This window comes from Sus scrofa, chromosome 2 (genome assembly GCF_000003025.6).
Source record: "Sus scrofa isolate TJ Tabasco breed Duroc chromosome 2, Sscrofa11.1, whole genome shotgun sequence".
NCBI classification, from domain to species: domain Eukaryota; kingdom Metazoa; phylum Chordata; class Mammalia; order Artiodactyla; family Suidae; genus Sus; species Sus scrofa.
The window spans coordinates 64,572,851-64,584,670 of NC_010444.4; the positions used below are offsets into that span (position 1 = coordinate 64,572,851).

The window sequence follows — 11,820 nt, forward strand, 5'->3', positions numbered from 1 at the left end:
ACATGGAATCTAATATATGGCACAAATGAACCTATCTACAGAAAAGAAACAAACTCATGGACATGGACAACAGACTTGTGTTTGCCAAGGGGGAGGGGGAGGGAATGGGATGTACTGGGAGTTTGGGGTTAGTAGATGCAAACTATTGCATTTAGAATGGATAAGCAACGAGATCCTGCTGTATAGCACAGGGAACTATCTCTAATCACTTGTGATGGAACATGATGGAGATTAATGTGAGAAAAAGGGTATGTATATATATATATACACACATATATATGTACAACTTGGTGCACAGCAGAAATTGACAGAATATTGAAAAGCAACTGTAATAAAAAAAAATTTAAGCTGGTAAAATAAGTAAGAAAATTCTGCTTACAGATAGCCTTCAGACTTGAGATGCAACATCAAGCTCTTCCTGGGTTTCCAGCCTTCCTGCCTCAGATCTTTGAACTTTCCAATCTCCACAATCTCATGAACTAGTTCCTTAAATTAATCCCTTTCTCTCTCTCTCTCTCTCTCTCTCTCTCTCTCTCTCTCTCTATATATATATATATATATATATATATATATATATATATATATATATATATATATACATACCCCACTGGTTATGTTTCTCTGGAGAACTTGGACTAATACACATGGCAAAATAAGACATCTTTGTTAAAGTCCCCAACTTTCTACTTTGAGAACTTAATATAATGGCGTTAATGACCTTCTTAAAACTCCTTTCCTGCTCTCCCTTTCAGAGATAGTGTGGAAGCCAGAGAAAAATAATAGCCAGAAGTAAAGCAAAGAACAGAGAAAATTCTCACACTGGGTGAATAGTCCCAGATAGCTTTAATTATAATTCTACCTACCTGGCAGAAACTTTAGATATCTGTTTCTCATGGTGCAGAGACCAGCGAGCTCAGCCGTGGAGGATGTCTTATCTCGGTCTGTGTGTTTTCAGTATGACTTGTGTTTTACATGAGCAAACAGGAAGTCATGGGCCTGGATGCTTTCTTCCCCCTCTTCTGCTGGATGTTTTCTTCTCTGTAACTTATAATTTACGAAGTATTACTTCTGTTTTTACTGCAAGCCTCCAAGAGGGTGGTTTTTATCTTTTTGATATAGGAAGACCCCCCTACATCAAACATGAAGAATTATTCCACTGATCTTTTTGCCCCTTTGAGGACCCTAGTTCAGAGTAAACAGCTTCTCTAATCATTACCTATTAAGAGATTTAAGTTTCTACTTTGAAATCAATGTAGATTAAGAAGAAGTTGCAAAACAATACAAAGAGGTTGTTTTCTTACAAAGGTTATCATTGCATGCAATGAGAGTCCAACATCTAAACCGAGAAACTGGCATTGGTACAAGGTGTGTGTATAATTCCATGTCATTTTATCACATGTGTCGATTCCTGTAACTATCACTGACATCTAGATACATAAATATTCCATCATCACAAAGGTCTCCCTCAAGTGAGTGTCTCAGGTTCCTAGCCAATAGCATCACTGTCAATAGGCTTGCTCCAACAGAATTCCAACCAACAAGCATGTGAATGAGCTTGGAAATGAAGCCTTTCCCAGTCAAGCCTTGAGATGAGACCACAGCTGCAGCCAACATATTGACAGAAGCTTTGTGAGAATCTAACAAAATACTATAAATCAACTATACTTCAATCAAAATCAATAATAAATTAATAATTAATAATAATTAGTGTGTTGTTTTAGCCTGCTTGGGGGGGGGGATTTTTAATGCAGCCGTTAGTAACTAATACACACCATAACAGAATTCTCCTTGATAAGGCTCTAAACTACCTTTTCAACCTTATCTTGCCCTCCCCACCAGACCATGCTCCTCTCACACCTAGGTGTTGAAAAGCTAGGACTTATCGCACACTGTTCCTGTCTCAAGGAGGCTCCAACCCCAGCTAACAAATGATCCTTTCTATGTATTGCACAACAGAGAGGATATAACCAATATTTATAATAACTGTAAACAGACTGTAACTTTTTTAAATTATATATGATTTTTATTTTTCAAAAAAACTGATGAGTAAGCAGTACCCAGGAGCGTGGCTGCAGTGAGGTACATGACTCCATTTCCTTGACAAACCTCTATTTTTGGAGCTCATAACTCAACCATAGAAAAATACTTTGACACAGAATACAGACTTATAGTTGCCAAGAGGGAGGGGGAGTACGGGAGAGATACAGTGGGAGTTTGGGGTTAGCAGATGCAAACTATTATATGTAGAATGAATAAACAACAAGGTCCTACTGTATAGCACAGGGAACTCTATTCAATATCCTGTGATAAGCCATAACGGAAAAGACTATATATATGTGTGTACACATATATAAACTGAATCACTTTGCTGTACAGCAGAAATTAATACAACATTGTAAATCAACTATACTTCAAATTTTTTTAACAAAACTTAAACAAACAATACCATAAAAAAAGGATTTGCTGCTGAGGTGCAGTGGGTTGAGAATACAACTGCATCACCTTGGGTCACTGTGGGGTGTAGGTTCAATCCCCAGTTCAAAGTACTGTATTAAACGATCTGACCTTGCTGCAGCTGCAGGGTAGGTTGCAGCTGCAACTTGGATCCAATCCCTTGCCCAGGAACTTCCATATGCCTTGAGTGCAACCATCAAAAAAAACAAAAAAAAACAAAAAACAGTGCAGTTCCCTAGTGGCACAACGGGTTAAGGATCAAGCATTGTCAACAATGTGGCTCAGGTCACCACTGTGGCTCAGGTCTCAGCGGAAATGCAGGTTTGATCCCTGGACTGGGAACTTCCATAAACTGCAGGTGCAGCCAAAAAACAAAGAAATGTGCTTTGCATTTAACAACAACAAAAAGCCAAGCCTAAAAATTGGCTCTTTGATAAAGGAAAAAAAAAACACAAAACAAAAGTTGGCAAAGCTGAAAGCCCACTTTTGTCAGTCCTCCTCAGATTCAGCTGCTGGTGCAAGGGGGTTACCCACTGGGGGTGAGTTCCAGTGGGATACAGTAGGGAGAAAGGAATGAGTAGAGTGACGGTGTGGTAACTCAAACTGTGGGTCCCCCTAACTTTAGATCACCCATGTATTGGGTTGAAGTGTGTATTAGTCAGCTAGGACTGCCATAACAAAATAGCAAAGACTGAGTGGCTTAAACAACAGAAATTAATTTTCTCACAGTTCTAGAGGCTAGATGTCTAAGATTAAGGTGACAGCAGAGTTAGTTTCTGGTGAGAGCTCACTCCTTGACTTGCAAATGGCCACCTTTTTGGCATGTTTTCATGTGGCCTTTCCTCCAGGAATAGGCAGTCCTCATGTCTCTTTCTCTTCTTATAAGTACACCAGTCCTAGTAAATTACAACCCTGCCCTTATGACCTCATTTAATTGCCTCTTTAAAGGCTCTATCTCCAAATACATTCTTACTGGGGGCGAGGGCTTCAACATATGCAGTTAGAGGGGGACACAGCTCAGTCCATAACAATAGTATCCTTTGAAAAATTCATGTCTACTCCAAATATCAGAATGATACCTTATTTGAAAATAGGGAACTGAGAGTTCCCATCGTGGTTCAGTGGAAACAAATCTGACTAGCATACATGAGGATGCAGGTTCGATTCCTGTCCTTACTCAGTGGGTTAAGGATCCAGCATTGCCATGAGCTATAGTGTAGGTCGCAGATGTGGCTCAGATCTAGCGTTGCTGTGGCTGTGGCATAGGCCAGCAGCTACAGCATCTATTCAACCTCTAGCCTGAGAACCTCCATACGCCCTGGGTGTGGCCCTAAAAATACAAAAATAAAAAAGGAAAATAGGGAACTGGAGTTCACATTGTGGCTCAGCAGTAACAAACCCAACCAGTATCCATGAGGATGTGGGTTGGATCCCTGGCCTCGCTCGGTGGATTAAGGATTCCACGTGGCTGTGGCTGTAGTAGGCCAGCAGCTACAGTTCTGATTCAATCCCTAGCCTGGGAAATTCCATATGCCACAGGTGCAGGTAGAAAGGAAGGAAGGAAGGAAGGAAGGAAGGAAGGAAGGAAGGAAAGAAAATAGGGAACTGGAGTTCTGATTCTGGTGCAGTGGGGTAATGATCCAGCTTGTCTCTGTGATGACACCAGTTCAATCCCGAGCCCAATGCAGTGGATTAAGGATCCAGTGTTACTGCAGCTGTGGCACAGGTCACAGCTGTGGCTTGGATTCCATCCCTGGCCTAGAAGCTTCCATATGCCCATATGCCATGGATGAAGCTGAAAAAGAAAAAGAATAATAAGAGACATTTCATGTGTAATTATTGAAGGATCTCTAGAAGAAATCATCCTAGATTAACCAGGTGGGCCTTAAATCCATTGACTGGTGTCCTTGTAAGAAAAGTAGAGGATACAGTGAGACATGGAAAGGGGAATAAGGCCATGTGAAGGGAGAGGCTGAATTTGGAGTGATGTGGGCCACAAGCCAGTGACATCTGGAGCCACCAGAAGCTGGACTAGACAAGGGAGGATTCTCTCCTAGAGCTTTCAGAGAGAGTGTGTTCTGCAACGTTTTGATCCCAGACTTCCAGAAGGGAACTCTGAGAGAATAAATGTCTGTTGTTGAAAGCCACCAAGTCTGTGATAATTTGTTATACCAGCCACAGCGAACTAATACCACCTGAAACTTGGACGCAAAGTTTAACTTGGATACAAAGATAAACTTCTTAATATAGATACAGGATCTGAAACCAGCCTCCTTGGGTTTAAACCCAGTTCCATCACCACTTACTATATGTGTGTCCTTAAGCAAGTTACTGAGCTTTCCGTTGCTTCAATTTTCTATCCATAAAATTGGGATAATAGCAGTTCCCACTATGGTTCAGTGGATTAAAAACACAACTATAGCTGCTAGGGTCACTGCAGAGGTGCAGATTTCACCCCCAGCCTGATGCAGTGGGTTAAAGGATCTGGCAATTCAATGCCTGGTCCAGGAACTTCCATATACTGCAGGTGCAAGCCATAAAAAGAAAAAAAAGGAGACAATAACAGCACTTGCCACACAGGCTGTTGTATGAATTAAATGAGTAATACTCATAAGCTACTTAGTAGAGTAACTATTACACAGTAGGTGCACAATAAGTGTTAGTAGCATTAATACACTAATACAGTTATTATGGTTTGGAATCAGCTTTTTAATTATGAATGAAACCAAGTATGACTGGATTTATATACAATAATCTATTCCAATTTTGTCAAGATTGAAATTCAAAATTCCTCAAGTAATTTATTTTCCCTTTTCACATTATGCTCTTTCCTAAAATATGATACCTAGAGTAGGAAATAAATGAGTTCTGGTATCATATATGTGATTTTACATAGTGATTTACATCATGAATTCTTGGGTGTATTCTATGCAAGTATCTACCCTTTCAACACTGTGAAGTCACTAGTTTTGCTTTCTACTTCCTTTACAATCTCCATAGCATTTTAAGCCAATATTTATTTATTTATTCATTCATTCATTCATTCATTCATTCGTTTTCAGATTCCTTTCCACTATGGTTTGTTACAAGATATTGAATATAGGTTCCTATGTTATACAGTATTATCTTATTGTTTACTTCTTTTATATATAGTAGTTTGTATCTATTAATCTCTAACTCCTAATTTATCCCTCCCCTCATCTTTACCCTTTGGTGACCATAAGTTTGTTTTCTATGTCTGTGAGTTTATTTCTGTTTTGTCAGTTCACTCGTATCAGTTATTTAGATTTCACATATAAGTGATACCATATGATATTTATATTTCTCTGTCTTACTTCACTTAGTATGATAATCTCTAGGTCCATTCATGTTGCTGCAAATGTAGGCCAATGTTTTATATGCAGAAGTTGCCCATCAAACATGGCCACTAGTCAGAAATTGTATTTCCCATGACAAACTAATAAGAACTGAGGCCACATAAGTGATCAATATTTCCCCACAATTAGGGAAAATATTAAAGCATATATTGAGCACCTATATACTCACCATGCACCAAAGAGAAAAAAACAATAAACTGAAGTTGGCATTTCAAGGAAGTCTTCCTCCATTCCATACTATTGCACTTGAAATCATCCAATGATCCACAAAGAGCAAACAGATTAACCACATCAGATCTCCCTTAACACATTTGGGGAGCGTGAGGTCATAGATCTATGGAATGTAACCCAAATCAATAATCCCATGGGTAGAAAAATAAAAAATGCCATTTAAGCTCCAAGTCTCTCCCCTGACAAAAGTGTCAGCCTCTTATCTCTAAGAAAGTATAAAAATAAAATCTTAAAAATCTTATTTTGAGGAGTTCCCATCGTGGCGCAGTGGTTAACGAATCCGACTAGGAACCATGAGGTTGCGGGTTCAGTCCCTGCCCTTGCTCAGTGGGTTAACAATCCGGCGTTGCCGTGAGCTGTGGTGTAGGTTGCAGACGCGGCTCGGATCCCGCGTTGCTGTGGCTCTGGCGTAGGCTGGTGGCTACAGCTCCGATTCAACCCCTAGCCTGGGAACCTCCATATGCCGCGGGAGCGGCCCAAGAAATAGCAACAACAACAACAAAAAAAAAGACAAAAAGACAAAAAAAAAATCTTATTTTGCAAATATATTCATCTGTATAATTTTTAGGTTCCACATATAAGTGATATTATATATTTGTCTTGACTTACTTCACTTAGTTTGATCATCCAGGTCCACCCATGTTGCTGTAAATAGCATTATTTCATTCTATTGTATGGCTGTGTAATATTCTACTGTATCAATATATCATATTCTTTATCCAGAACTTATTTACAAAACTGAAACAGACTCACAGACACAGAAAACTAACTTATGGTTACCAAAGGGGAGGGCAGGCAAATTAGGAGCTGGGGTTAAGAGATACACACTATGATATATAAAATAGGTGAACAGCAAGGTCTTACTCTATAACACAGGGAACTATATTCAATAATTTGTTATAACCTATAATGGAAAATAATCTGAAAAGAATACATAAATATATTTGTGTAACTGAATCACTTTGCTATACACCAGAAACTAACACAACTTTGTAAATTAACGATACTTCAATTTTAAGTTAAATTAAAATTTAAAGAAATAATAAAAAAAATCCTAATTTTCCCCTTTATTATTTCATTTCTCCAGATAGTATTAAAAACAAATAAGGAAAAAAGAAAGAAAAAAAAAAAAGGAAATGACCCTCCAACTGGATAAACAGTTCCCATATAATATTTGAAGGGTATAAAATTCATTCAATGAGGTACATGAAGTTTGCACTTAAACTCCCAGCTCAGTGAATGTTAGTTTTGTTTGTTCATTTTGAGAAAAGCAAAGGCTATTTATTTCTAGCTGACTGGAGCAAGGGAGATGGCCACCACTATTTGCCTCTCTTGTCCTCCCCTGCCCGATCCAACAGATATTGAAGGACCACAGAACCATAACTATATATTCACCTTCTTTTCAAGCACACATAGAATATTTACCTACATTGCACACATGCTAGGCTAAAAAACAAGCCTCAACTAATTTAAATGTGTGGTAAACTGCAGATCACATTCTTTGGCCCCAAGGCCACATTGGAAATCAACAACAAAAAGATGACTAGAATAAAACCCTTGTGATTGGGGTTGAAGAAGCACAGTTATACATACATCATGGATGTACAGGTCAAAGACAGTATCTTTGTCTACTACGGTTTCCATCACAAAGTATACAGATCAGGGGGCTTAAACAAAAAAAATTTACCATTTCCCACATCCTTCTATTGGCTAGCTAGTTTCATCCATACACATTTATTTTCTTTTACTTGCATAGTTTTATGCATCAACTAGGCAAAGGAATGCCTAGAGAGCTGATAAAATATTATTTCTGAATGTGCCTGTGAGGGTGTTTCTGGAAGAGATTAGCTTTGATTCAGTAGAGTGAGCAGAAATCCCTCCTCACCAATGTGGGTAGGCACCATCTCCCAGCTCAATGAATTTGTATATGTGTGTAAATCTGTGTAACCCAGCAATCAAGACAGAAAACATTTCAAGTTCCCCAGAAAACTCCCTCTTACAGCTTCCCAGCTGATAATTTCCCATGGTAGGCACTATTCTGACTTCTCTCACGATTGGTTATTTTTTCCTGTTCGTAAACATTCTCAAATAGTTTTAAAGAGACAATACACATGGTTATAATTCTACTTTCCTGGGATAAATGGTAAATAGCTGCTCCTCATGGTGAAGAGGCAATAAAGCTCAGCTGCGGAACTTTTTACTTTTGATTTTAAGTAAAATATATATACTTTCAGATAAACCACATGAGAATTTGAATGTGTGCGCTCCCCAGATAAACTGACAGGAAATAATTAGCGTGAATGCTTTCTTTCTCCAGTTTTATTATCAGACCCACCCTTCTGCTTTTTATGCCTGGCATTGCCAGTAACAGTAGAGCTGGCTTACATGATGGGGTTCAGGTTTCCTGATAAGAAGGGAGCAAAGGATGTGATTACGCTACACACACACACAAAAAAAGGCAGTTTCCTGAAGAGCTTTCTCTAGGATATCTACAACTCTAAAATGAGCATTAAACTACTTGTCATTCAAGGAAGAAATGTGTGCTTGAAACCACAAAACTAGTGACTAGTGACTGGCAGGGCAAAGAATCAGATTCTGAGCTTTCTACTGGTAAAGCCTTTCTACTAAATTGCTCTTTCTACTAAATCGCTCCCTTGTTTAATTAGTATAACTACAGTGGACTCAAAGAAAAATAATAAATAACTTGAGAATCTAGTTCAGTACCCTGGCAACACACAGGAGATGTCATCAAATATGAGCTTTATGACATTATTTGTAAGATAAAACCAGACGGAGGGATAGGTAACAGGCACTGTGGGCTGAAGGATACAAGACATGGCAGCTCAGAGATGGACTTTCTTTCAAATAAGTAACTGGCACCACAAGAACACGATACTTCCGAAACAGGTTAGGGAATTTGAACATTATCCTGAGAGCAGTAGAGATCCAAGAAATAATCTTAGAGGAAGGATGTTTTGCCTTCTAGAATCGGTGGGAAATGTGTGTGTCTGGGAGGGGTAAATTGGAGGTCAGTGCAAGCCCCAGACTGCTCTGAACTGGCAAACAAGATTCTAGTCTACCTCTGCACTTCAGAAACTCCCTGATCAAGTCTATCCTTACACAAAAATCAAACAAGCAGCATCCAAATGCCAAAGAACAGCTTCTCTCTTAAGCTGCCAAAGTTGGGGTGGTCATGAGAGCATTATCCGTATCCTCCATTCACTGACTATGGTTGTCAAACAGAAAATGTAGGAGAAACACAGCCTGGAGTTGCACACTTCTGAGAAGTCGTGAAATTGCTGGAGTCTCCAAACCACATATCAGATATCGCTGGAGACCCTGAGCCAGAAGTCCACAGGTGCAGCGATTCTGCATATGTTGGAATTTGTTAACCCCAGAATTTAGGAGTCCAGAAAATAGAACTTGGGTAGACATGGATTGGGATTCTTGGGGTCTGAGCATACCTACTGGCCATCCTATAGTCCAGCATCTGATGTTTTGGGAGCAGTAGGAGTCAAAGTGCAAAGAGACCAAAAAATGTAAATTTGAAGTGGTCAGGCGACTAACAGACTCAGAGGAAGCTGGAGACAAAGCCTTGGGCAGACTGACCCTACAACCCACCTTCTTCCAGTGAAGGGCATAGTCTCCTCCTGAGGTACCTCACAGTAGGAAATACAGAACTGTACCCCAAGGCTGGCACTGCATAGCACTGGTATAAAATTCCTGTGATGAACACATTTGCTGCTTGCAGTCCTCTCACCTTGTCTCCCCTCTGCCATCCACTTCAGGGAACCAGACCAAGATCAAGATGGCTTTAAGATGGCTTCAACTAGTCTGATGACATGAATCAACCAATGGATCTTTCTGATCAGCAAAGTTCTGCACTTTCATTTTTAAAAAAAAGGCAAAAAGGGACTTCGAACATTACCTAAAATCCTGTTTACCTTGTGTACCACCTAGTGCCTACACTCCCAGTATGTTCACCTACTCTCTAGTTAATATTCCAGAAGTACCCCTTTTGAACAAAGTGATCTTCGAAGTTTTGACAGAGGGTCCGGCTTTTAAGGTAGTCTTTGATCTTCATATACATATTCCTTTTGTCCTGTCCAGAGTCTAGAAGTATAGTCTCAAGTTAATCCAGATGCCTAGGAACCCTCTTTTATTAAATTCTTCATGAACTCCACGCATTGTGCTCTCTTCAGAGTAGAGACTACTGAGCGGTGATGAATTTCAGAAGTAGTAGCTTTGACTGTGTGAGTGAAAGGAAGCAGCCTGCAGAAACCTGCTGCCTAATGGGCTCAGACCATACATGCTCTACCTAGGAGCATTTGCCCCAATATTAATTCATATAGACTTAATAAGCATGTTAAAAACTTATTTTCTGCTCAGCACAGTACTAGGCTTAAAGAAAGTCACACTGAACAGGCTCTACGTGGTCTCTGATCTCAGAGAACTTATAGGAAAGAGGAAAGTACAATTAACAATTCCCAAAAGCAGTATGATTTAATAAAGAACTTTGTTTCTGGCTTCCATCTTCAGTATACAAACCTGGTATGCATTGCTGCCATCATAGGAACAAGAAAAGTATGCCTAACTGACAAAAACATAACTTTCTTGAACATATCAGAGAACTTGGGTCACAGACAACCAACTAGCTTGAAATCTAGGGCAAGAGAGAAGGACAGGAGCGCTGGCTCATCTAGAGCACAGGATGAAGACAGTGCCGCCAGGCAAGAGAATAAGATTTCTACTAAAGTTTTTAACCAATTGCTAAAGGCCAAATGTGGGCCAGTAAAATAGGGAATCTTGGAGCCTCGGACACAAGGGGAGTCCTCACTCCCTCTCAGGCTCTTCTTGGACCACCGGATGATCATGAGAAATACTTTGAGTAGGACTAGAGACGAGAGAAAGCCTCCTTCCTCAGCCAGATCCACAACATCACTAAGTACACGTTCTGTCTTCTAAGCTACCACAGACAATACTTTTGCCAGAGGTTTCCCTAACACATAACCACATATCTTTTTCTAACCTCTAGTGGCAGTTTTCTCACATTTCCAGTCCTTAAGTTTTCAGCTGCTTTCTTGTTGCAAAGTTCTAAAGTCAAGTGCCACATTTAAAATTTTTGTTACAGTAGCATCCTATTTCTGATACTAACTTTTATGTCAGTTGTCTATTGCTACCTAACCACCATATGTGCTCATAATTCTGTGAATTAGCAACCTGAGCTGAACTCAGCTGGACAGTTCTAATGCCCAAGGTCATTCAGGCAGCTTCGGTCACCTGGTGGTCTATCTTGGGTCAGTAAGAGGGCCTCACCTGCATCTGAGAATTGGTGCTGACCATCAGCAAAAGCCCCTCTCTCCATGCAGTCTCTCATCTTAGAGGAAGCTAGTGCAGGCTTCTTCCCTGCTCTCGGGAGTCTAACCACAGCTAAAACTGAGCAAACACCATTGTGTGTTTTTCAAGAGTCTGTTTCTATCATGTTTGATAACAGTCCTTTGGCCAAACAGTCACATGATCAAGCTCATCTTCAAGGGGTAGAGAAATAAATTCCACCTCTCAATTGGAAAACATCAAAGTCACATTGAAAAGAGATGTATATACAGGGATGGATGAAATTATTGTGGCAACAATATACCACATCATTATTCACTCCCCAAAAAAGCAAGTTAAAAAACAAGAAACCACTTACCCATTAATACAGCTAAAATTAAGTTGACAGTAGCATGTGTTGTCAAGGATGTGAAACAAATGAAAT

At 39.7% G+C, this 11,820-nt stretch overlaps 1 protein-coding gene across 5 annotated transcripts in view; it reads right to left on the reverse strand.

Moving 5' to 3' along the window:
• LOC100516420 (adhesion G protein-coupled receptor E2-like) overlaps positions 1–2,258 on the reverse strand; it is a 43,293-nt gene extending 41,035 nt beyond the window's left edge. For 2 of the 5 annotated variants that reach the window (XM_021083684.1, XM_021083681.1), the window contains exon 1: positions 864–2,253. In XM_021083684.1, coding sequence (XP_020939343.1) covers positions 864–894 — 31 coding nt within the window. In that variant the 5' untranslated portion in view covers positions 895–2,253. Of the gene's footprint in view, positions 1–863 lie in introns of all 5 variants that reach the window. The other 3 variants (XM_021083685.1, XM_021083683.1, XM_021083680.1) reach the window with 3 other exon arrangements.